The sequence below is a fragment of the Perognathus longimembris genome, chromosome 17 (assembly GCF_023159225.1).
Source record: "Perognathus longimembris pacificus isolate PPM17 chromosome 17, ASM2315922v1, whole genome shotgun sequence".
In the NCBI taxonomy this organism is placed as follows: Eukaryota; Metazoa; Chordata; class Mammalia; order Rodentia; family Heteromyidae; genus Perognathus; species Perognathus longimembris.
The window spans coordinates 12,088,039-12,113,967 of record NC_063177.1 but is presented as its reverse complement, the minus strand read 5'-3'; the positions used below and the strand labels follow the sequence as shown (position 1 = coordinate 12,113,967).

At 41.8% G+C, this 25,929-nt stretch overlaps 1 protein-coding gene across 3 annotated transcripts; it reads left to right on the top strand.

Annotated features, from left to right (window-relative positions):
* Nucleotides 1-1,428: 1,428 nt before the first annotated feature.
* On the top strand, nt 1,429-22,010 carry Trim16 (tripartite motif containing 16). 3 transcript variants are annotated; one of them, XM_048365085.1, is made up of 7 exons: nt 1,431-2,123; nt 9,709-9,804; nt 13,338-13,571; nt 16,246-16,411; nt 17,153-17,248; nt 19,093-19,684; nt 20,505-22,010. In XM_048365085.1, exons 1-6 carry the CDS (start codon nt 1,626-1,628, stop codon nt 19,674-19,676), a joined length of 1,674 nt encoding a protein of 557 aa, XP_048221042.1. In that variant the 5' UTR covers nt 1,431-1,625; the 3' UTR covers nt 19,677-19,684; nt 20,505-22,010. The 3 variants fall into 3 exon arrangements, with proteins under 3 accessions (XP_048221043.1, XP_048221042.1, XP_048221041.1); XM_048365086.1 differs by having other exon boundaries at nt 1,429-2,123; nt 17,156-17,248; nt 19,093-22,010; XM_048365084.1 differs by having other exon boundaries at nt 19,093-22,010.
* The last annotated feature ends 3,919 nt before the right edge of the window (nt 22,011-25,929 follow it).

Below are 25,929 nucleotides of genomic sequence, written 5' to 3'. Positions count from 1 at the left end.
AACACATCCCATTCCTCAAGTTGGTGAACCTGGCCTGTTTTGCTCACTCACAATATAGCACTCATTGAATAAGTTTTATGAAAGACAAAGAACTTAATGCAAGGCAGCTGAGCATAGAGGTGGTATGAGAGCCAAGACTCAAATCCACCTTCCTAAGGATAGGATTCAGAGATATGGGATGAAGAAGCAAGGCAGAGGTGGTACAGGGGGCTCATACTTGTATCCTGTTTTGAAACCAGCTTGAGCAGGAAAGTCTGTGAGACATCTCCAATTAATGAGCAAAAGGCTGGAAGTAGAGATGTGACTTAAATGGTAAATTATCAGCAGTGAGCAAAAAAGTGAAGGGATAAGGCCCAGGCTGAGAAAGAAGAAGCAAAGAGGTATGAGGCATAGGAAAAGGTGATTAAAGACAGTCAGGGGCCTCAGCATGAGGAATCAATCAGTCTTCATGGTTCATGGGATGCATGTTCAGAACATGGCAGCCTAGGCATGATCTGAGGCTGAAGTTTTGGGCCCTGACATCCAGAGGTCACCCAACAGTTTCCATATAAATGGCCTTCAGGTCTGAGAAGTGACATAGATATCCATTATCATAATGATCTACAAGAGGTGTCTTCTACATCAGAGCCTAATTACTTGTTTAAAGACCCTATTTCCAAAAATAGTTACATACTGAGGGGAGGAGGTAACCAGTAACTGCTGTTATTACTATGAGACCTCCAAGATTGGTGATTTATTTATTTAGTCATTGGTGGTTTTGTTGTGGTGTGGATGGATGGAACCCAGGGTCTTACTGTGCTAGATAAAGGTCCTTACTTGCCTGGCGCTGGTGGCTCACACCCGTAATTCTAGCTATTCAGGAGGCTGAGATCTGAGGATTGTGGTTCAAAGAAGTCTGTGAGACTCCAGTTAACCACCAGAAAACCAGGAGTGGAGCTGTGGCTCAAAGTTGTAGAGTAGTACTCTTGACCAAAAAAGCTCAAGTTCTAAAATGAACAACAGAAAAAAAAAAAAAGAAAGAAAAAGAAAAATGTCCTTACCACGAGCTACACCAGCCCAGCCCAAGCTGGGAGTCTTATTCCAGCTTTCTTTTTAGTTTTACTGGCTGCCTCATATGCATTTCTATGAGTAAGAAAGGAGTGAACTGCTGGCACATTGCTGAAGTGCTTACATTGCAGATCCCTTTAAAACATGCGGATGAAAAGTTAAGCTTATGAGAACTTACAAAGCCATGTAGGCTTACAGCAGAACTTTGGAATCTGTACTCCTTTATAGAGCCATTGAGGACACACGTGGTCTCCTGCTGAGCCTATTGGGGATGAATGAGTCATATAAGAATAGAAGTTTCAGGGCTGGACCTAAGAACAGGAGGAGGGGACTGAATTTGAGAAAAGACTTCAGAGCCAGTCTTAAAGCTGAGTAACCTGAACGCCTCGTCACTGCAGCTGGCTGCTGGCCAATCCAGAGAGCTGCCCAGAGTAACTGAGCTTCCTTAAGAGGAGGAAACAGTTAAAATCCTGGGGCAGCTGCAATCATCTAGGCGTGGCTTTCCGATCTGACTTTGACTACACAGATTCTGGGCCAAGGGGCAGAAGAAGCGCAACTTAGGCAGCAGAGCTTCCCAGATGGCAGAGTTAGATCTCATGGCTCCAGGGCCACTGCCCACCATCACCACTCATCCTCTGGCCCCTGTCAGCTCAGACTCAGGGTCAGCCAGCTCAGCAGAAGAGGATGTGGGCTTCCTGGGGAGGCCAGTGGAGAAGATTGAGGGACAGGGCAATGAGCAGGCAGACCAGGGAGGTTCCAACGGCAAAGGGGAGGATGAGATCCCGTGTGACTTCTGCCTTGGGGCCAAGAGAGTGAGGGCAGTGAAGTCCTGTCTCACTTGCATGGTGAATTACTGTGAGGAACATTTGCGGCCACACCAGGAGAACAGCAAACTGCACAGCCACCAGCTGACCGAACCAGCCAAGGACCAAGACCTGCGTACCTGCCCTGCCCACCACAACCCACTGGTTGCCTTCTGCTGCACTGACCGGCAGTGTATCTGTCAGGAATGTGGCCAGGATGAGCATAAGGGCCACACTTTAGTCTCCTTGGAGGCTGCCCGCAGGGACAAGGAAGTGAGTACTTGAGATCTGACCATCTGGGGAAGGTTATGGGAGATGGCTGTCACACTCCAGGGAGTGGGAGTCACACGCCAGGGTTGTCTCTTTTGTGTTCTGAATGCCTGGAAAAGGAATTTAGTCTTAGTACCTAGCTGTTATTGGTTGGGTGTAAATACCTAATGTTTTGGGCTTCTAATTTGAAGTAACTCTGTTCCCATATTTGTCCGCTTGTCACTGTGAAATCTCTTTCTGTGCTGTTGAGTTTCCTAGTATTTCTTTTTTTTTTTTTTTCCAGTCCTGGGCCTTGAACTCGGGGACCGAGCACTGTCCCTGGCTTCTTTTTGCTCAAGGTTAGCACTCTGCCACTTGAGCCACAGTGCCACTTCTGGCCTTTTCTATATATGTGGTGATGAGGAATCGAACCCAGGGCTTTGTGCATACTAGGCGAGCACTCTACCGCTAAGCCACATTCCCAGTCCCCTAGTATTTCTCTTGTCACATTTGGTGATGTGTGTTTGGGAGTAGGATGTAGAAGTTGGAGGACTTGGGAGTGTGTGTGTGTGGCGGGGGGGTGGGGAGTGATGTTTTCCTCTGGTTGAATTTATAATAAGCATATCCATTATTAATGAAATGCAGACCTTGGCAGAAACTCAAGCGAAAGAGTAAAATGCCCAAATTTCTCTTTTTTGCTTTATCCCAAACAAGAGGCCAGTAAAAAGCAACAAAACAAAACAAAAATCCTAGATACCTAATATGAAATCCAAGAACTTAGAAAAGGCTATGATAACAGAAATTGGAATTTATATCCAAGTAAAATGTCAAGGATAGCGTAATTTATGGAAAATAAAAGTTCCTTAGCAGCTAGATATCAGGAGAGACTGAGAAGTACCTTGTTCAAAATTTACTTCTGTTGGATAAGAAACCTGTTTTAGAACACCCTAGTTTTTTTTGTTTATATTTTTGTTTTGTTTTTCTCTAAAGCTGAGCATCTGAGAGTCCTTAGGAATTGATTAAGCAATTTCTTGTAGTTTGTTTCTCCTACTGTGACTTTACAGAAGCATTTTGTTTTCTAGTAGAAAGTGGACATGACTTTTGTCCCACATTTTTACTTTTTTTGTTTTTGCCAGTCATGGGGCTTGAACTCTGGGTCTGGGCTCTGTTCTAAGCTCATTTTTTGCTCAAGGCTAGTGCTCTACCACTTAAGCCACACTGCCACTTCCAGCTTTTTCTGTGATTAATTGGAGATAAGAATCTCAGACTTTATTGCCTAGCTAGGCTTCAAACCTCTATCCTCAGATCTCAGCCCCCTAAGTGGCTAGAATTACAAGTGTCAGCCACCAGGTAGTTCCCTATTTGTGTTGCACATAGCTGGCAAATGCTTCTGGGTAGTAAAGGAAAGAGCTTGCCTGCCTCCCCTCCTTTCCCCTCCACTCTCCTCCCCTCCCCTCCCCTTCCCTCCTTTCTTTTGTTCTTTTTTCAGCACTGAGGATTGAACTTAGTATATTACAATTACAAGACAAGCACTCAACAATTTGAGCCACTCCCCCAGTACTAAAAGAGGTTTTTGGAAAAGGAATTTCCTTGCCTGTGCATCTTGTCTGTGCCTATTTCTAGACATAGATTATAACTATTGTGGGAGTTTGGAAAGCATTTCATTCCAGCTGCCAATGCATCACTGGCCCAGAAAGCCATTTGTCAACTGTTTCCAGTGCTTCCTGTGTCAGGATGTCCTGTCCAGAAAGTAGGTACATCAACAAAGGAAACAGTGCCACACACTGAGGAAAACAAACTTTGTTGTACATTGCCATTTGCAAAGTGATTGTTTTGGATCTTCCCATTCAATCTTCAACTAACTACTGGGTGAAGACTTACTATCTCACCACACTTGGTCAAGTGTATGTAATTGAGTGAAGCTTGGAGTGAGGCATGGAAGCTTCTGGAAAGCTATCTCCCTGGAGACGTGAAGGAAGGATCCCAAAATAAAAAAACTCTAACCTTAATTAAAAAAAAAATTGTACCAAAATTCTTCCCTGCACATACTAGAGAGATTAAGGTGAAGTATAATGTTAATACCTTTGGAGATAATATCTGAATTTAACGCTTAGTTGTTTGTGTGTGTGTGTGTGTGTGTGTGTGTGTGTGTTTGCCAGTTTGTCCTGGGACTTGCACTCAGGACCACTGTCCCTGGCTTCTTTTTGCTCAAGGCTGCTAGAACTCTATCACTTGAGCCACAGCGCCACTTCTGGCTTTTTCTATATATGTGGTGCTGAGGAACCGAACCCAAGGCTTCATGTATGCGAGGCAAGCACTCTACCAGTAGGTCATATTCTCAGCCCCCAGTTTTGTTTTAAACTGGAAAAGCAGTGCATGTAAAAAACAAAACAAAACATAATAAGCCAGGTGCCAGTGACTCATGCCTATAATCGTAGTTACTCAGGAAGCTGAGATCTGAGGGTCATGGTTCAAAGCCCCCACGAGACTTATGTCTCCAATTAATCACTCAAAAACCCAAAGCGGCACTGTGGTTCAAGTGGTCGAGCACTAGCCTTGAGCACTAAGAGGCTCAGGGATAGGCCCAGGCACTGAGCTCAAGCCCCACAGCCACAAAGCAAAACGATATATAATTATCTCTAGACTAGAGATGTGATTCAAGTGGTATAGCTCCTTCCTAGAAAGTGTGAAGTCCTGAATTCAAAACCTAGTACTGAAAAAAAAAGGTATCTTCACCAAGCAATGCAATGGGAAGAGAAGGCCTGTAACCCATTCTGGATACCTTTCCAGTCGCTCTTGTCTTGTCAGGCACTACCTATAATTTCTGTTTCCTTTAGAGATGTTCTCTGCCTGTACAAATACAGATGCAATATGAAGTTTAAGCATGGGAACCAAAAGCACCTCAGAGGCATGGAGTGGCAGTAATTTGTACAGGAGGGACTGTTTCAATCACGTGAAGAATCCCAGATGCAGACATACTAGGATAGAGATGTGCAAGACAGTGGAGTAAGAGGCTCTAGAGTAGGTTTTATGCTGAAAAGCAATCATGATACAAGTACAGTGCCACAGCCCCATACTGAAGACTCCTTTTCTATGTAATTCTGTATTCTTGTTCAAAGCTCAGAGAGCAAGCTTACTGTAAGGGCCACTATGCTAAAGTGACTCCACCAAATCTTTGGAGCCAAAAACTTCTTGCAAGGAACCTAAGAAACCAGTCTACCATATCTCTTGACACAGTGCCTAGATGAGGTTGTAAAAGGGTTTGTTTTGAAATGGTTATTACACGTACCCAGTGTTCTTTTCAGGTAGACCCTGCTTGCTGCAGTTACATGCTAAAGGTTACTTTGGAGCTTGTTAAGGGCTAATTAATTACTCAGGCAGGCATGTGGTGTACCAGAAGTTACAAATGGTAGGGCCAGCTGGGAAGGTGCAGAGCAGCTAGATCTTGTCTGGGGTTCCCACAGTGATGTTCCTCAGCTTACCAAGCAAGCCCTGAAACTCCCATGGTTGCCAGCAGCTTTGCGGGTGGTATTGACAGTAAATGTTCTTTGGTTCTTTGCCCTCTCTATTGAACTTTCAGATCTAGCAATTTCTAATAGGGACTCAGTACTTCCTGCCTGATGGCCCAGTTTCCTGAGAGCTTTTTGGTCTTATGAGTAGCTGGTCTTGTGCCTACTGGCTGCTAACTTCCCTCATTTTCCTCAAAACTTGAATTTGCCATCATGGAAATGAGACACCATGTATGTATATTTGTGTGTGGTAAAATTTGGATCCACCAGTCCTGTTTGTTCTGCTCCATGGTTCTTTTACATTATTTAGTGTGAGTGCTAGGTTCTACTGTCTACTCTCTAGGACTTCCATTGCAATCAGGAAACTGGAGCACATACCATGTTTCCATAGGATGCTAAAGGGCTGGTATAATACAACTGCAGCAGCATATCTAAAGAAAGGAATTACCCATGGGAGTGAGAGTAGGGCAGTATTATTGAAAGAGGGGAGACTTGAGCCGAGGCTTGTCTTCGATATTTGAAGACACTAGAGTCAGGCTATGACCTTCAACTTTAGTATTGGTGCTAGAAAGGTCAGTACTGGATGCTGACTGAATACAGTCTGTATATAGACTAACTATCTGAGAGCCAAAAGTCTTGGTGCTTGTCTCAAGAAGCTGCTAACCAATAGCCCTCAGTCTGCTGGTACCCAATAGGATTGGTATGGAGCTTCTGAGAACAAGCATTTCTTCCAGAAATTCTAAGGAGTATCTTTTTTTTTTTTTTTTTTGCCAGTCCTGGGGCTTGAACTCAGGGCCTAACCACTGTCCCTGGCTTCTTTTTGCTCAAGACTAGCACTCTACCACTTGAGCCACAGTGCCACTTCTGTCCTTTTCTGTATATGTGGTGCTGTGGAATCGAACCCAGGGCTTCATCCATACTAGGCAAGAACTCTACTGCTAAGCTACATTCCCAGCTCCTAAGGAGTATCTTTGATTTAGTATTATGTAACATATGGAGCTAAGAGTGTCTTATTTGACTGGACCAACATGCAGCAAATAGATTTTGACCTATTGACTGAAAATGGTATTGAAGTTTAGGTGATGCCAACTGCCAAGTCTCCAAAGGGTGAGCTTCATGTGTTACTGATACTATCTGGAATTTCCGCCTTTATTCATTCCCTTCACCTTCTTCCTTCTTCCTTCACTTTTACCCTCTCCTATTTCCCTTCCTTTTAAAAAGAAATTGAGACAGGATCTCACTATATAGTACAGGCTAGTCTTGAACTTAATATCTTCTTGCCTTAGTTTTCCAAGTTCTGAGATTATTGGGGTGTGTTCACTCTTGGTTTCTTCTTTCTTCTTATTCCCTCTGCTGTTCCTGTTTATATCATTCACCATTCTCAGCCCTCTTTCCCTTGTAGACCCTGAAGAGGGGAATAAAAATCCTTCAACATTGAAAACATTCTCTCAACTTGGTGGCCTAGAACCAGAGGAGAAACGAAATGATTTGACAGTTATTATACAGCAAGCAGTGGGTCTGAAGACCCCACATATTATGCTTTTGTGTAAAACTTGTCATTACCTTGCAGAATGAGGGCAGTCTTCTCTTTCTTTCCTTGAAGGCTGTGCCCCAGGTATCACTGTCTCTCAGGCAGATCTGCCCTGGCCTAAGATGTGTGCATATCTCATATCTTGGGAAACCCCAAAGCTAGAATCTAAGGCAACCCATCATTTTCTAGGAACAAGAATAACTGGAGATACAAGTCTCCAAAGCAGCCACACCTTCTGTGGTAATTGGGAGTGCCTTCCTTTGGGGTGACTCACTCTGCAAAGGCCTCCATTTGGTGCTTAGAAATCCTTCTCTCCTTTTATGGTACTCCTCAGACAGAAGAGAGGAGCCCTTTCCTGGAAACTATGGGTATCTTCTAGAGTTTGGTTGGGGATAACTACCTTAACACATTCTTATGTCACTGCCTGAACTAAGTTCTAGGGTGTCAAATCAGCAGTTTATGTTTCCTCCCTTTCCCCTGGAATGGGTTGATGCATAACATTCCAGGGTTTTCCCCAAATAGGCCAGATTCCCGCTTACCTTCTCCTTTCACTCACTTTCCCCACTCTCCACTCTCCAGCATCTACTCCCAAGTATTAAGAGTGAGAAGTCACTGGGGCTACTTCAGCTGTATATCAGTGACCTAAAGCTTGAGCAAAGGTTACCTGTAGTGGTGTCTGCAGCAGCTTCCCTCACCTAGGGTGGGGGTGGGGTGTGGATGAGGGGTAGGGGTGCCTGGGGAGGGTGGCTAGAATTCCCACAGGCTTTATGGAAGAATGGTCAGACACTTTTAATTTATGACTTCTGAGGCCTGTTAGTGCATAGTGACTCATGGTTTGAAATACAGACAAGCCATTAAAAGCTATTTGTTATTGTTTCTTTTTCTTCTCCTTTTTTTTTTCATTTTTGCTATTTCATGCCCTTGTGGAAGTAGGAGAGTGACAGGTTTCCAAAGGCTTAGGTTTTCTGAGGTGACAGATTTCTTGGCAGAAGGTGTTTGTTTAATGAGTCCCAGGATAGTGGGGTGAAGGCGGGCAAACCCAAGGTTCTCATGCAGGGACTTGCTTTGGCTACTTGTCTTCCAGGACAGGGACAAGAAATTGATGGGGATAAAGTGAGGATGGCTATCTCTGCCTGTCTGCAGTAGCAGGCACAAAGCATGAACAGAAAGCAACCATAGTAGCAGGAAGGATGATGATGATGATGATGATGATGATGATGATGACATTGAGGATGAAATACTGATATTTATGGTATACTTACAATGTGCTTGGTACTACACAAAATTCTTAATAGCGTGCAGTAACTCTTTTAATTCATTATCTCATAATCTTAGGAAGCAAGCACCTTATTACCATCTAACAGGTGAAGAAATGGATATTTAGAGACATTAAGTTGTGAAACAATAAGAAATACATATTTGAGTGCTGCTAGCCCATGCCTGTAATCCTAGTTACTTAAGAGAATCGCCATTTGGAGCACGAGACCCTTATCTCCAGTTAACCATTAAAAAAACGATGGACTTCAGTGGTCAGCTAATTCTTAAGAGATAGAGCCAATAGTGGCAAGGAAACGTGTAAGAATGGGGACTGGTTTGGGGGACTTTTATGTGCCTTTAAGTGTGAGAAAATAGTTTGGTTTTCCTGTACATAAATAAATTTTATCAAAGCCTCAGCTGCTAAGTTAAAAACCTGAGTTCCCCATCTGGCTATGCAGCTACAAGCCCACACTCACTGTTAGATAATCTGAGGTCAGAATGTCTAGGCTTCCTCCCATTGGTGAATACTCAACCTTGGATACTTGGCTCAATTTTAGCCACTACAAAATGGAAGTAATAATTTTTGCTAATATTGGTATTAAGGATAAGAAATACTCCTTATGAGTGCTGGGAATATGGCCTAGTAGTAGAGTGCTTGCCTAGTATGCATGAAGCCCTGGGTTCGATTCCTCAGCACCACGTATATAGAATAAGCTGGAAGTGGAACTGTGGCTCAAGTGGTAGAGTGCTAACCTTGAGCAAAAAGAAGCCAGGGGGCTGGGGATATAGCCTAGTGGCAAGAGTGCCTGCCTCGGATACACGAGGCCCTAGGTTCGATTCCCCAGCACCACATATACAGAAAAACGGCCAGAAGCGGCGCTGTGGCTCAAGTGGCAGAGTGCTAGCCTTGAGCGGGAAGAAGCCAGGGACAGTGCTCAGGCCCTGAGTCCAAGGCCCAGGACTGGCCAAAAAAAAAAAAAAGAAGCCAGGGACAGTGCTCAGGCCCTGAATTCAAGCCCCAGGATTGGCAAAAAACAAACAAAAGAAATATTCCTTATGAATGCTTGAAATAATGGCCAGCACAGTGTAGGTGCTTAGTACTTTTAGCTGAGTCATCTTGAGTTCAGTCCCAGGAGAAGGCTGGCACAAATCTAATCCTTTGTGCCTTTAGATTGGCTTTCTGAGATCAGCTTCAAAGGTCAGACTTGTAGAGAGGAAAGATAGGACATCAAGGATGAAAAGTACCATTGCCTTCGGGGACTTTCTGTGTGTACTAGGCTCCTTCCTTAACTCTCTCCTTTCTACTTCTTAGGCTGACCTTCGGTGCACCCAGTTAAACTTGGAGCAGAAACTCAAGTTGAATGAAAATGCCATTGCCAGACTCCAAGCCAACCATAAGTCTGTTTTGGTAAGACTATCTGTGTAAGTCAGTCAGACTCTAGCATACCTGACTGCCACCACAGGGTCAGCAAGTGAGAATTACACTAGCCTTATTACACTAGCCTGATTACACTAGCCTTATCTCAATTAGGATTTATTGTGAATGTGGTTTACATTTTTTTTTTTTTTTTGGCCAGTCCTGGGGCTTGGACTCAGGGCCTGAGCACTGTCCCTGGCTTCTTTTTGCTCAAGGCTAGCACTCTGCCACTTGAGCCACAGCGCCACTTCTGGCCATTTTCTGTATATGTGGTGTTGGGGAATCGAACCCAGGGCCTCATGTATATGAGGCAGGCACTCTTGCCACTAGGCCATATCCCCAGCCCGTGGTTTACATTTTTAAACTGGCAAGTAATTTAATAGTGCAGAGTAGAACCAAGACTAGTCCTGGCATAACAGCATTCTTGGTTTTACATGTACTTAACCAGGAGGAGAAAGTGTGTGTGGTGTGTGTGTGTGTGTGTGTGTGTGTGTGTGTGTGTGTGTGTGTGTGTGTGTGTGTACGGGAGGTGCTTAATCAGAGCTCCAGGAATTACACATGATTCTGGCTTCTTCCATCCAGGGATGGCATTCTGCATGTGCATCTCACCAGTCCTGTGTCCTGGACACTGGGATAAAGAGCTGAGAGGAGCAGGACCAGGGGGTAGATAAGGCCAATGGTGTGCCAGGTTGCTTAGTTCTAGGCTCTCTGGTTTATGGCCACTTTCCAAGTGGACTCTGAGTGGACATAAGTAGTTCCGTAAATACCTTCCACTGGTGTCAAGCTAAAAACTACCAGTCAGAAGAGATTGCAGAACACCTACCTTAGGGCAGTGAGTTAGTAGTATCATCTCTCTCTCTCTCTCTCTCTCTCTCTCTCTCTCTCTCTCTCTCTCTCTCTTCCTGCCGGTCATGGAGCTTGAACTAGGGGCCTGGGCACTTTCCTTGAGTTCTTTTGCTCAAGGCTAGCACTCTACTACTTGAGCCACAGTGCCACTTACAGATTTCTGGTGGTTAAATAGAGATAAGCATCTCACAGACTTTCCTACCTGGATTGGCTTTGAACTGTGATCCTCAGATCTCAGCCTCCTGAGTAGCTAGGATTACAGGTGTGAGACACCAGTGCCCAGCTAGTAGTATCATTTTGTATGCTGAGAATGAATGATTGGATCCTTCCATCTCTCCATCTACCCATTTATCCATCTTTATACCTATAAATACACCTATCTTCCCACTAGTCTACTTATCCATACACATTCACCAGTTATCCACCTACCTATCCATCCATGCATTCTAATCCATGTATCCATTTCCACTTAATTTGCACCTCTGGAATGCTTACTGATAACGAGCTGCTGATGGTTGAAACCATCTTCAAATGTTTAAGCTATTCACTGTTGGCTACCTTGATATGTTTGTGGTGCCTCCTCTCTGCACAGTTTACTTATCATCATTTGATTACTGAATATTCTCCACACATCGCATTTAGATGTAAGTATTTCTCAATGGGAAGTTTCATGAAGGAAGGCTGAAATAGAAGTCAATATATGCCCATCAATTGAAGTCTCCCTTCTACCATGCTTCCTCAGGATGACCTCAGTAGGAATGGGAGAGGGATATTAATCCTGAATTTTGTCTTCAGATTCATTCTCTTAGCCTCACAGAATCCTGCTTCTTAAGAAACCTTTCTATTATAATTATGGATATTTCCTTTCCCATGACACCCTTATGTTGGTTCCCATGTCTTGTCCTGCTTCTGCTGTTTATTTCATTTTATTTTGTGCTGGTAATGGGGCTTGATTTCAAGGACTTATGCTCTTGTTTGGCTTTTTCACTCAAGGCTGTCACTCTCACTTGAACCACACCTCCACTTCCTGATTCTGAAGGTGATAAAATGAGGAAGGGCAGGGCCAGGAACCCCACTTACTTTGATGATTCATGTAGCCAGGACACCTAGTGCCTGATGGAACATGAAGGGTGAGTAAGCCAGGAGTTAGAATGTCTTATCGAATGCAGAGCTTGGATATCTTCAATTATATCTCACATCCTCTAAGGGTAATAATCAAAACTTGCCGTTCTAAGGCACATCATTTCTTATTCCTTATTTTCTCTTTTTTTTCAATTAAAAAAATTTTTTTTTGCCTGTCCTGGGACTTGAACTGAGGGCCTGGATACTGTCCCTAAGCTTCTTTTGCTCAAGGCTAGTGCTCTACCACTTGAGCCAAGCACCACTTCTGGCCTTTTCTGTTTATGTGGTACTGAGGAATTTAACCCAGGGCATGTGCATGGTAGGCAAGCTACCACTAAGCCATATTCCTAGACCTATCTCCATATTTTAAAATATATTTTATTGTTATTATAAAAGTGATGTACAGAGGGGTTACAGTTATGTAAGTCAGGTAGAATACATTACTTTTTGGACAATGTCCAATGTCATCCTTTCCCCGCCCCCCTCTCTGTTTTTTGCTCATTTGTTTTGTGCTGGTACTGGGGCTTGAATTCAGGGCCTACGCACTATCCCTTTTTCCCTTAAGGCTGGCACTCTGTTACTTGAGCCATAGCTCCATTTTCAGCTTTTTGGTGCTTAATTGGAGATAATTTCTCAGGTACTTTACTACCCAGGCTGGCTTTGAAATGCAATCCTTAGATACCAGCCTCCTGAGTAACTACAATTATAGGTGTGAACCACCAGCACCTGGCCTTGTCTCTCTCTCTCTTTCTCTTTCTCTCTCTTTCATGTTTATAAAGTTGAAGTGTGATTCAACACTTAGGTCTAAATCCAGTTATGATTAATTGTCTGAGAATTTAAAGTATTTACAATAACAAGGAGGCAAGGTCTTGTGAACAGTTCTGGAATCACAGAGTTTGTATGTAGGGGTGTGTGTGTGTGTGTGTGTGTGTGTGTGTGTGTGTGTGTGTGTGTGTGTTGGTTACCTGTTCAGCAGCAGCCTATGTATTTAAAGGATGTGCACTTACCTGCTGTTCACAGTGACTAAGGCACTAAGTCTTGTCCCTTCTCTGGTCCTGACAGAGTATCAGTTTAATGGACAAGGCTCCAGTATTCTTATGAATCCCTCACAGGGCTCAGTCCATAGACAGAAAGCTAAACTAAACTACACACTCCTCCTGTTCTTGTTCTAGAGTGTGCCAGTGTTCCCAGGGATCAGTCCAGATTGTACCTGCTGAGTTGCTGTGCTGTAGGCAACTAGGTAGGATTCCCCTCTCAGGCCTTATTTCAAGGCAGTGTAAAGTAGAGTTGAATGAATCCATCTTCTATTGTCATAACAAAATGCCGGAGCTGAGTAGTTCAAAAGGGAAAAAAAGTTTGTTTAGCTCATAGTCTTGGAGATTTAGGAATATGATGTCAGCCTCAGCTTGATTTGGGAGAGAACTCTAAGAAGGATGACCCCATCCCCTAAGAATGAAAGCTGTTTCTTACAGTAGAACATTGCTTTCTAATTTATACATTTCTCAAATTCACATTTCAAATATCATATTGTCTTTCTTCCACTCCACCATTGCCAGGTGTCTGTATCAGAAGTCAAAGTGGTGGCTGAAGAGCAGTTTGGAGAACTCCTTGCTGCTGTGAGGAAAGCTCAGGCCGATGTCATGCTCTTCTTGGAGGAGAAGGAGCAAGCTGCTCTGAACCAGGCTAATGGCATTAAAACCCATCTGGAGTACAGGAGTGCAGAGATGGAGAGAAGCAAGCAGGAGCTGGCCAGGTTGGCAGCCATCAGCAACACTGTTCTCTTCCTGGAGGTACAGAACTGGGGAAAGGGGACATCCATGCAGCTGCACCATGGAGCATCCTTGCTCCGCAGGCCAGAGACACCCTTGTGAGTGCACTGATGAGCGGGATGCTCAGGAGGCTGTGGAAATGAGAGACGCGAGTGCTGATTCAGCAGAGTCTAGGAGGGAGCAGGGAGAACTGCTCAGAGTTGGGAAGGGGCTGGAGGGCGAGTCAGGTTCAAGGTGCAGAATGTTTCAGATAGAAGGAAAAGTATGTGTAAAGACAAAGAGGGGGCTGGGGATATGGCCTAGTGGCAAGAGTGCTTGCCTCGTATACATGAGGCCCTGGGTTCAATTCCCCAGTACCACATATACAGAAAATGGCCAGAAGTGGCACTGTGGCTCAAGTGGCAGAGTGCTAGCCTTGAGCAAAAAGAAGCCAGGGACAGTGCTTAGGCCCTGAGTTCAAGCCCAGGACTGGCCAAAAAAAAAAAAAAAGATGAAAAAAAAAGACAAAGAGGTTTGAGGACACACCGCTGGCTTAGGGAATGAAGGTACTTTCATAAGGATGGAGCACAGGATGCTGGGCCCATAGTGGTGGGAGAGGTGACGGGACTTGTGGAGGTATTCCACTGTGAAGGACTTTAGGAGAACAGTGATGAGAGCAGACACAGTGGCCATTGTGTAGAGATTTGCCCAACAGGGATGAAAGGACAGGAGAAGAGCTGCTATTTTGCAGACAAGGCTGTGTCCACTGGGGTAATTGAAAATCAGTAGGAGGGAATGGGACTTTTAATTGAAATATATCATTGTGCATCAAGGGATAAGCATTGGGACCAGGGAAAGAACTAGAGGTTGAGTGAATTTCTCCATTCTAGAGCTGTCACTAAATAGCTCTGCAGCTTTTAGCAAGTGACTTAACATTTCTTGGTCTCAAATTTTTCATTTATTGGATGAGCAGTGGGAGTGAGTTCAAGCCCCAGTACTGGTGCATATACACATACAAAAAAAAAAAAAAGAAGAAAAAATAGAAAAGTTTATATGTCAGTGTAACTTAGATGTGAATTTAACAAGATAACTTATTTTCCCCAAAATTTTAAGCCAGTCAAAATAATGGTATTTGTCATTTATTTGTATTTTTTTTGTGGTATAATCTCATTTTGTAGCCTAGGCTGGCTTTGAACTTAGGATTCTCTCTCCTCAGCCTCCTGAGTTCAGGGATGACAGGCATTCCAGAACCATCACAGCCCACTGAACATTTGTTGAATAACCTGTTCTTTCCCCTGCTGATTTAAAATGCAATTTTTATCATGTATTGCACAAAATTAGTACACAATATTAAAATGTTTATGTTTCTATTAACCCTCTAGTTTCTATTTCTCTCCTATGGATCTGCTTACTGACTTGATATGACATTTTCACTTCCACTGTGTTCAGTCTGCTCTTTAATTCTTCATTTGCATCTGAGTTTTTTATTTCTGGAAATAGTATGTTTAAAACTTAGTGGTTTGATGTGATTATATATGTGTAAAGACTTTGCAAACTCTGAAGTCAGGTACAAGAGTGACAAATGTATGTATGGTATTGAATTAACAAGGAGAAGGCAGAATTTTTATCTGAGAGGCTTGTTTGGGATCTTTAGAGTGTAAGAACCTATGTCTTATTCACTACCATGACGTGTTTAAGTTATGAAAAGCTGGAGGAGAGGATCAAGGAAGCTGAATAACTGCAGAAAATAAATATTTGTAACTAAGACAAAAACTTATGGAAGGATCAAAGGAACTGGAAATATATGTTCTTATTTTTAAGCTCCCAGTTTGGGCTATGGATTGGAAACAGCTAATACCTTGTTTTGTTTTTTGTCAGTCCTGGGGCTTGAAATCAGGGTCTGAGCACTATCCCTGGCTTCTTTTTGCTCAAGGCTAGCACTCTACCACTTGAGTCACAGTGCCACTTCCAGCTTTTTCTATATATGTGATGCCGAGGAATTGAACCCAGGGCTTCTTATATACGAGGCGAGCACTTTATCACTACTAGGCCATATTCCCAGCCCAGCGAATACCTTTTGATCGGTCTATCTATCTATCTATCTATCTATCTATCTATCTATCTATCTATCTATCTCAGATACACACACATATATGCCATATATATATATGGTTTGTTTCATTTTATTTTTGTGCTGGTCCTAGGGCTTGAACTCAGGGCCTGGGTACTATCCTTAAACTTTTGTTTACCAAACTTTTGTTGACCAAACTCCACTTCCAGTTTTGGGAGTAGTTAATTGGAGATGAGAGTCTCATGGGCTTTTCTGCTTGAGTTGGCTTTGAACTTCCATCCTCAGTTCTCAGATTTCTGGGTAAGTGGATTTACAGGCATGAGCACCAGTGTCTGGCACCTTTTGATATTTAAAAGCCTACTTTCCTGCTCAGGCCCGGAGTCCAAGGCCCAGGACTGGCAAAAAAAAAAAAAAAAAAAAAGCCTACTTTCCCATTGATTTTGGAAAGACTCACTTCTATTTAGGTCCTAAAAGCACAGGAAAAGGTGTTTTGGTTTTTTTTCTTATGTTGTTAGACTCTGAGAAGGAACTTTTACATCTGTATTCTTTGTGAAGCACACATTGCTATCAGCCCATAAATATAAGAGCATCCCAGTGTAAGAAGTATGGAACCCAAAGCAAGTCCTCCTGTTTGCTTTTCTTTAGGAGTACTCCAACCTTAAGAATGCTGAAGACACTGCTTTCCCTAGTGTTTACATTGGGCTAAAGGATAAGCTCTCAGGCATCCGCAGGGTCATCACAGACTCCACCATACACATAATCCAGTTGTTGGAGAACTATAAGGAAAAGCTTCAGGAGTTTGCCAAAGAAGGTGAGTTACCTTCTGAGCCATGAGCTTTGTTCAATTTTTGTCCAGAATGATTGATAAAGAAAGCAAGCAAGAGCCAGGAAAGGGAGGCAAATCAGGAAAAAAATGTAATTTTCAAAGCCATCCTTCAGTTCAGCTGTATCAATAATGTGACCTTTAAACTCTTATCGTGATTTTCTTTTATAATTGAGACCCAGAGAAGTAAATAACATGCCTCATGCAATTGTCTGGCCTTTCTGTGACTAGCTTTTCAGGCTGCTGGTGCTTGTATTCTAAGTGAAATCCAAGTTAGTCTGGGATGTGTGTGTGTGTGTGTGTGTGTGTGTGTATTTGTGTATATGTGTGTGTCTGTGTGTATGCCAGTCCTGTGGCTTGAACTCAGGGTCAATGAATTTTCCCTGAGCTTTTGGGCTTAAAGCTAATGTTCTACCACTTGAGCCACAGCTCCACTTCGGCTTTATGGTGGTTAATTGGAGAGTCTCAAGGACTTAACTGCCAGGGCTGGTTTTGAACTGTAATCCTCAGATCTCAGCCTTCTGAGTAATTGGATTATAGGAATGAGCCACCAGTGCCCAATTTAAGACTGGGATCTTTTTCAGCAGACTTTTGTCTGGTCCACAGAATACAATCCAGGTTTTTAGGGGTCAGCATTTCTTTTTCTGGAAACCTAGGGAAAGGTGACCTATTTTTCTAATTCTCCTGATCACCTGGACAGGTGTACATTTACAGTTCTTTGTTTTCTAGAACAATATGACATCAGAACTCAAGTATCTGCTGTTGTTCAACGCAAACATCGGACCTCAAAACCTGAACCTAGAAGCAGGGAACAGTTTCTCGAATGTAAGTTTGTAAATGCTTTCTCCTGGTAGTTGATATCAATGTAGGCTTTGCTGAAGCAACAGCTACCTTGTCTTATAGAAGATTCATATTGTTGTCACCTCCTGTCTATCCCTAAATAATTCACTTTAAAATCTTAATTAAAACAGTTTTTTTCAGAAACTGTTTAAAACTTAGAAAAATATTGCAAAAGGAGAACAAAGAATTCCTTTATACTTTTCATTTACTTTTTCCAATGTTTTACAGAGCTATAATACATCAACCAAAATTAAGGAATCAATGTAGTTGCAATACTGTTAAAAATCATGCAGAAATGTATTCATATTTCATCAATCATTTTTCCATTATCCCTTCTTCTAGCCTAAGCTCAGTCCAGGAGCTTAGGTGTTTCCATATCTCCTTAGAACTCTTCAGTCTGGGTCATTGTGTCAGTCTTTCTGTGTCCTTCATAATCTTGGCACTTTGAAGAGTTACCAGATGTTTCATTTTTAAGTCTGACTTGACTCGATCCCCTTGTGCTCTCTGTCACACATTGGCCTGGCTGTATTGGCCTGGGCTGTTAACATTTTTTATTTTATTATTTCTTTTTTTTGGTGAGTACTCGGGCTTGAACTCTGGGCCTTGAAAGCTCACTCTGATTTTTTTTCCCCCTCAAGGTTGGCACTCTACCACTTGAGCCACAATTTCATTTCTAGCTTTTTAGTGGTTAATTGGAGGTAAGAGTCTCATGAACTTTTTGCCTGGGCTAGCTTTGAACCATGATCCTCAGCTCTCAGTCTCCTGAGTAGCTAGGATTACAGGTGTGAGCCTCCAGCACCTAGTTTTCTTTGGATTTTACTGGGGGCCAAGGTGCCAATAACTATCTCCCTTTCTTCTACTTCTCAGGACCTCTTGGTCCTGTTTCCTATGTTCATTCTTGCTACCTGACAGAAGCAGATTTATATTTTATAGACAGACATAATCAATACAAGAATTCACATACCCTTTATTCTGAACATTAAAATATAAATTAGACATATCTGACTGCAATTTGTCTTCTTTTAACATTGCAAGTATTTTTATATCAACTTCTTTTGCATTGCAAGTATTTTATACATTTTAACTTTTCTTTTTGAATATTATAATGAATAATATAATATTTAAAATAATACCTTTGGAAGTATTGTTTTTATGGGCAACTACTGAGGAGCCTATTGCACTAGTCAGATGAGGTTTGGTTATGGAGATTGAATCAAGAGGCTGGAGAGAAGTGGATAAAATTACAGAACTTTCTGTTGTCTGTGTACAGGAAGGGATGTGGAGGCAAGAATGGAGGCAAAAGCAAAACATGATTTTTAGTTTAACTTAAGCAACTGTGTGAATGGAGGTAGTATTATTCTGAAATTGGTAAGAGAATATAGTTTGGGGGGATGTTTAATAGTTCACCAGGCTAAATACTGGTGGAACATTTTGAAAATGAATGAATGGATCAAATGTAGGAGAGGAGTACTTATATCCCCAACCTCTGTCAACCATGGATATAATCGTGTCCGGTTTTCTCTGCAGACTTGTTAATGAATGAGTGAATGAACCAGTAAGTAAAGCCATCTAGTTCTTTAGTTCACCAAGCAATACAGTAACTATCAACCAATTTGGGCTTCAGAAAGGAGAGACATGGAGGAGTTTGTATTCTCCTTTTGTCTGGTCTTCACTCACATCTTTTGCTAAGGGAACAGTGGCTGGGAAAGCTGAGCATAGGGAGATGGATGTTTCCTCACCCCATCCTGGGAGACCAGCTGGGTTTACAATTTTCTATCTGAATCAGCTGTCAGTTCCCAAACTACTCTCCCTGCATTCTGTTTCCTCAGATGCGTGTGACATCACATTTGACCCTGACACAGCACACAGATATCTCCGGCTGCAGGAGGACAACCGCAAAGTTACCAATACCACACCCTGGGAGCATCCTTACCCGGACCTCCCCAGCAGGTTTGTATATTGGCGACAGGTGCTGTCTCAACAAAGTCTGTACCTGCATAGGTACTATTATGAGGTGGAGATCTCTGGGGCAGGCACCTATGTTGGCTTGACCTGCAAAGGCATCGACCGGAAAGGGGAAGAACGCAACAGTTGCATTTCTGGAAACAACTTCTCCTGGAGCCTCCAGTGGAATGGGAAAGAGTTCATAGCCTGGCACAGTGACACAGAGACCCCACTCAAAGCTGGTCCTTTCCGGAGACTCGGGATCTACATTGACTTCCCAGGAGGGACTCTTTCCTTCTATGGTGTAGAGTATGATGCTATGACTCTGGTTCACAAGTTTGACTGCAAGTTTTCAGAGCCAGTCTATGCTGCCTTCTGGCTTTCCAAGAAAGAAAATGCTATCCGGATTGTGGATTTGGGAGAGGAACCTGAGAAGCCATCACGCTCCTCAGTGGAGGCTGCTTCCTAGATTCCAGAATCCGTATCACAGGCCTTTACTAACCATGATGATGGGGGCAGCAGCTTTCATTTTAAGGCTATTTTGAAGGCAGGAATGTTTGCCATTTATAGTTGGCTTCAAAAGTCATAGGAGGAGCTGGGAATATGGCTTAGCAGTAGAGTGCTTGCCTAGCATGTACAAAGCCCTGGGTTCAATTCCTCAGCACCACAGAAACAGAAAAGGCTGGAAGTGGTGTTGCGGCTCAAGAGGTAGAGTGCTAGTCTTGAGAAAAAAGAAGCCAGGGACAGTGCTCAGGCCCTGAGTAAAAAAAAAAAAAAGTCATACAAGTCTGTGAATGAGGTATGAATGAGGTATAGGCTCTCCTACTGCTCTCCTTTGCTGCAGGCAGTACTGTTTTATATATGTTTGAAGTAATTAATTCTAAGGCATCAGTCCCCCCCATAATCTTCTAGTCATGTATAGTCTGCTGTCTGCTCAGGTGAATCCTACACTTTGCCCAGAATTAGTAACCGGAACTCTTCATAACACTAAAAAGAATGCAGAGGAATCACAGTAAATTGCAAGCTTTATTGTACATATCTGTGTGGCACACTTCCCGTGCATTATGCAAATCCCTGTTGTCCAGGGAAGTCTAAGGTATTTAGCTAACTTACCCATAATTTAAAGAAGAGCTGAAATTCAAATCTGAGTGGGCTGTTGCTGAACTTTGACCACTATGATGTATTGTCTTCATTAGATTGTGAATATTTTATATACAGGATTAAACCATATGATGAATTACATTGCAATGAAATGTGTCTTAAACTGACCTCTTAAGAGTTTGCACATCTTTTTTCAGTTCACCACTTTGTATAACTCTTTCTGGTTTTACAAAGATTATAGCAAGTGCATTAATGGAGTCCAAGTCTTAGTCCCTTTAATCTCTTATGAGAGAAAATGAGAGGCATCATTGCTTTCTAAAGTCACCTGCACTTTGTAAACATATCTGATTTGTCATTCAAAGGTGTGATCTCAAGTATTTGTGGATAGCTCTCATACACTGTTAAGAGCTGTTCTCATTTTCAAAGCTAAATTTCCCACTTCTCTTCATGGTTCCCATTGCCTTGATTCACAGTATGTTTTCCCTTCCCATTTGATTATTTTATTCTCCTTTTGACAGATAACTTCCTTAAGTTTAATAAAAAAAATTCACCAAGCCTTTAGACAAATGACAAACTATCTTTAGATGTGTCTCTGTGGGCCTGAAGACATAGCTCATTGGTAGGTGTAACTCTTGCCTAGCATGCTGAAGGCCTTGGGTTTGATCCCTAGCACCTCAAAAAATAATAACAAGAAAGAGTTCATTTCTGACCCAGCATCAGTGGCTTATGCCTGTATTCCTAGCTTCTCAGGAGGTTCTGGAGGACCCATGGTTCAAATACAGCCCAGGTAGAAAAGTCGTTGAGACTATATCTCAAGTGGTAGAGCAAGGAAAGCTGAGCCAGTGGGGGCCCCCAAATTTAAATTCCAATACTAGCAAAATAAAGAAATGAAATAATAAATAAAGTTTCTGAAGTCACCTGAAATCTTTTAAGGGATTTACTGGAGGTATTACTTTTGGGTCTTTTCCTGTGATCTATGTCAAGATAAATGTCTTCCTGTTCAACCAGTTTGATTATCCTATCTCAACAGTGTGTTCCCTTTGCATTATTTGACTTGTTTCTAGAGACTTTGTCCTGCATTTATGTCTAAGGATTTATACAGGGTAGAATTTCAGTGTTTTTACTTTAATTTCCTCACATCATTGTTATGTACTGAGAAATTTAAGACTCATGCTTCTACACCTAGTATGTTAGCTTACCTTCCCAGACTAGTGTTACCTGCCAAATCCACGATCTTTTCTTCTTAAGTCTGAACTTTGGTAATGTGTACATTGAGTGGGGTAGGGCCAAATCCACAACCTTGCAACACACGGTCAATATCTTCTGGGTTTAATTATACAAGTTATTCATTGATAGAACTATACAGTGGTATAGTTCATCTTTTGTTCCTTTTTCCACTGATCATAATGAAGGACATTCTACATGGCAGAAACCAGTATATGCTGTGTCTGAATTTCTTTTTAAAACAGAAAATGATCATTAGTTTGGCTTGTCTTGATTTTTTTCGTGTTTTAGAAATGTTTATTTTATTTTTCAGAAAGTATTGTATATTTAATTTGTTTGTGTATTATTCACCATGCTTTCTTGGCTCTTCTGTTTCAACTTTCAGATTTTTCAAAGAGCTGTTCCATATATTTGATCCAAGTTTTTAATTTTTTTTATTATCTTCAAGTAGTTGTAGGAAGGAGTTGCCATTTAACAAAGCAGTCCCACCCATCCCTCCCTACACACACTAGAATTTTTTATTTTATTTTTTAATTTACTTTTTTTGTGCCAGTTCTGGGGCTTGGACTCAGGGCTTCTTTTTGCTGAAGGCTAACACTCTACAACTTGAGCCACAGAGCCACTTCTGGCCTTTTCTGTTTATGTAGTGCTGAGGAATCGAACCCAGAGCTTCATGCATGCTAGGCAAGCCCTCTACCACTAAGCCACATTCTCAGCGCTGCCCCCCCCCTCCTTTTTAAGTAAGTTATAACACCTTTGGTGTAAAGTTTTCCATCACTATGGAAAATTGACTTAAATGCCTTTGTTTCACCACCTGTTCTCTTAAAACCACAGACAAATAAGTGACTTGGAAATGCACTGAGTCTTTGTAAATATCAGCTTCTCTTTGTTTATCTTTGTGAACAAGTGCCCTATAGGTTGAGGGACCCTTATTCCTAACTAGAAGCATGTCAGACTTTAAATCTTTACATATTGGAATATTTGAATGTACACAATGAGGTCCCTTGTGGACACCTAAGTCTAAATACAGAATTCACTAATGTTTCATATACACCTTAAACACATATACCCTGAAAGTGATTATATGCAATGTTTTAAATAATTTTGTGGACGAAATAAAGTTTTATGGTAAAAAAAATTTCCACTTGTGATGTAATATGAATGCTCAAAATGTTTTAGATTTTGGAAGGTTTAGGGATACTCTTAGCTTGTATTGCCACAGACAATTCAGAGCAAAAGCATTGGCTTCAGGAGTCCCGACAGGTTGGTTCCTATCACCCATCTCAATATGCCAATAAAGAGACTGATGGCAGAGAAAGGACATCTAGTTAATATAACACATGGCCACAGGAAAAAGGAAAGTGAGCATTTTAATCCTTCAGGTTACTGGCATGACCTTTGCATCCTCCCTCTTTTCCTCCCTCCCTCCCTCCCTTTCTTCTTTCCTCCCTCCTTCCTAGTACTGGGGCTTGAACTCGGGGTTTCACATTCTCACTCAGTTTGCTTTCCTATAGCTGGTACTCTACCACTTAAGCACAGCTGTAATCCAGCTTTTTTGTGTGTGTGTGCTGGCTAATTGGAAATAGTCTGTAGGACATTTCTGCATGGGATGACTTCAAACCATGATCCTTAGACCCAGCCTCTTGAGTAGCTAGGATTAGAGGTGTGAGCCACTGGTGTCTAAGCTCTAAGTTTAAATAGAAATGTTGAAGTAGGGGCAAGAGATATGCATAGTTTTGGTCAAACAGGAGACTAGTTGTCATTGGCTCAGCTCTAGCATTACTCCTGAATGTATCATAAGCCAGAGCCAAAGGGTAAAACTCTCAGAAAACACATTGGACTTACATTTTTGTGTCATTATTTTTTGCTTTAAAAACCACCCATACACATCCATGTCAATATAGAATGCATGCACGTACATATTTTAGTGGACATGGATTGCTTGCTTAAAATAATCCCACTGACAATATAGTAGTTCCTTAGGTCTATAGTTTTATTTTCCAAGCTTTTAGTCATTCCAAGTCAAACTGAGTCTGAACTACTGGTAACATCCCAGGAAAAAGGGTGAATGTAGAACAAGATTTTTGGAGAGACAAATTTACATATTTTACCACATTATATTGTTATCAATGTTCAATTTTTTTTTGTCAGTTGTGGGGCTTGAACTCAGGGCCTTTGGCACTATACCTGTGCCTCTTTGTGTTCAAGGCTAGTGCTCTACCACTTGAGCCACTTCTGGTGTTTGAGTGGTTAATTGGAGGCAAGAGTCTCAAGGGGACTTACTTTTCTTCCTGGGCTGGCTTCGAACAGCAGTCCTCAGATCTCAGCCTCCTGAGTAGCTAGGATTACAGATGTGAGCCACCAGAGCCCAGCTTCATTGTTCAATTTTATTATTAGCTATTCTTGCAAGTCTCTTACTGTGCCTAATTTATAAATTAAACTTTATTATAAGTATATGGGTATAAAACACACATATATGTGGTGTGTGTATAGGAAAAACATAAAGATTAGTATGACTTGGTACTATCAGAAGGTTCAGGCGACCACTGGGAGGCATGAAATATGTCCCCATGGATAAGAGGAGGCAACAGTTAGCTTATAATATGTAGTAAAGGCCCCATAGAAACCAGACAATATTTTAAGGGCTTTGAATATAGAATCATACTTAGTCTCCACTACAACACTATGAAGTAGAGACTATTGTCACTATTTTTCAGATGAAGAAATGAACAAAGGATTAAATAACCTACCTGTGTTCACAAGGGGGGGGGGAGGGGAGAAAGAGAGATGGGGTCCTCCCCATACAAGGACAGACATACAATTGAGGTTGGAAGTTGATCCTAACATATTCTTAGGCCACGTGAATTTTTTTAATGCCAGTCCTGGGGCTTGAACTCAGGGCCTGGGCACTGTCTCTGAACTGTTTTGCCCAAGGTTAGAGATCTCCCACTTGAGCCACAGCTCCACTTCTGGCTTTTTGGGGGTAGGTAATTGGAGAAAAGAGTCTCATGGGTTTTTCTGCCTGAGCTGGTTTCAAATCATGATTCTCAGATCTCTGCCTCCTTAGTAGCTAGGATTATAGGCATGATCAACTAGCACCTGGCCCATTTGTGTGTGTGTGTGTGTGTGTGTGTGTGTGTGTGTGCGCGCGCGCGCGCGCATGCGCAAACATACTCATGCATGCTTGCGCACATGTACCAAGACGTTGTTCTCTGCAGAGATTTCTTTAAAATTTTAAAAAAAATTTATTTATTAAACAAAAATTTTTTGACAAGGTGTTGTGCCAAAAGGGTACAGTTACATAGTAGGGCAATGTGTACATTTCTTGTGATATCTTACACCCTGTTTTTCTTTCCCTTCCCTAGGTCAGGTAGACATTTATACAATACACAATGTACCAAGAACATATCCAGTGTCCACGTGGCCTACGCCCAAGAAAATTCGCCTAGGGCTTTAAATATAATGTCGACATTAGACACTATGTCGACAGTAGTCTTAAATGAACGTACATACATAGCTTTTGAGCTATTGTATTTCACTGAGAGGTCAATTTTTGACCTTTATATGTTTAGTAGTTGTTTGGTTTTAGTTACGTAATGTTGGGTCGCTGACCCAATCCTGTGGGAAATACCATTTGACAAGCAGTTTTTGGTTTCACAAACCTGGTCTCTACTGTCTCTCCATCACACCATCTTAACAGTCATATATCAGGGAGATCATGCTTTAAAATCTTATTTTACTAATTTCATATTCATTAGTAGTTTGATATAAAGTCCTACATTGCTTAATAACAAAGATTCATTCTGGAAAAATGCATCATGTCATTGGATAATTTTGTTTTTAAACAAACGTCATACAATGTACTTACTCAAACCCATATGCTGTAGTCTGTGATGCACCTGCTCTTGATACAATTGCCATGTAATTGATTTCTAAGGCCACAATGAACAAAATCAGGCGAAATTAAACCAACCTCAAGAAAAACTGAAGCAATCACAAAAATGATGTATTTCAGCAATGTCTTTTAATTGAGATGAATGAAGTAAACTAGAGATAGTTGAGTTTGGAAAGTTGTGCAAGATTTGATTTGTTAAGAGCTTTAGAAGCCATAGGAGACACCTTGATTTATGTTGAGTGTAATACAAAGTATTGCAGAACTTTATGCAGCCCATATTCTTAGCACAGAAAGGGTTAAAAAAGCTTGCAAATGCTGAGAATTTTGTCATTTATTCTCAATATAAAATGCTCTTCTGCACATTAGTTGCCTAATGATTATTTCACTAATATTTATTTAAGTAAAGATGAAACTATAATAAATCTTGTCACTTTATGCTTACCAAGAATTTTCAGTATTTACCAAAAAGTTGTTCATAACAATTTCACAGGGCTGGGGATAT

What these genes read in the sequence shown, in the direction of transcription:
- Trim16 (XM_048365085.1), top strand. Translation starts at nt 1,626, where the DNA reads ATGGCAGAGTTAGATCTCATGGCTCCAGGGCCACTGCCCACCATCACC. An exon ending in CCAACCATAAGTCTGTTTTG is followed by an intron (nt 9,805 to 13,337) that starts GTAAGACTATCT and finishes CACCATTGCCAG; the next exon opens with GTGTCTGTATCAGAAGTCAA. An exon ending in TCAGGAGTTTGCCAAAGAAG is followed by an intron (nt 16,412 to 17,152) that starts GTGAGTTACCTT and finishes TTTGTTTTCTAG; the next exon opens with AACAATATGACATCAGAACT.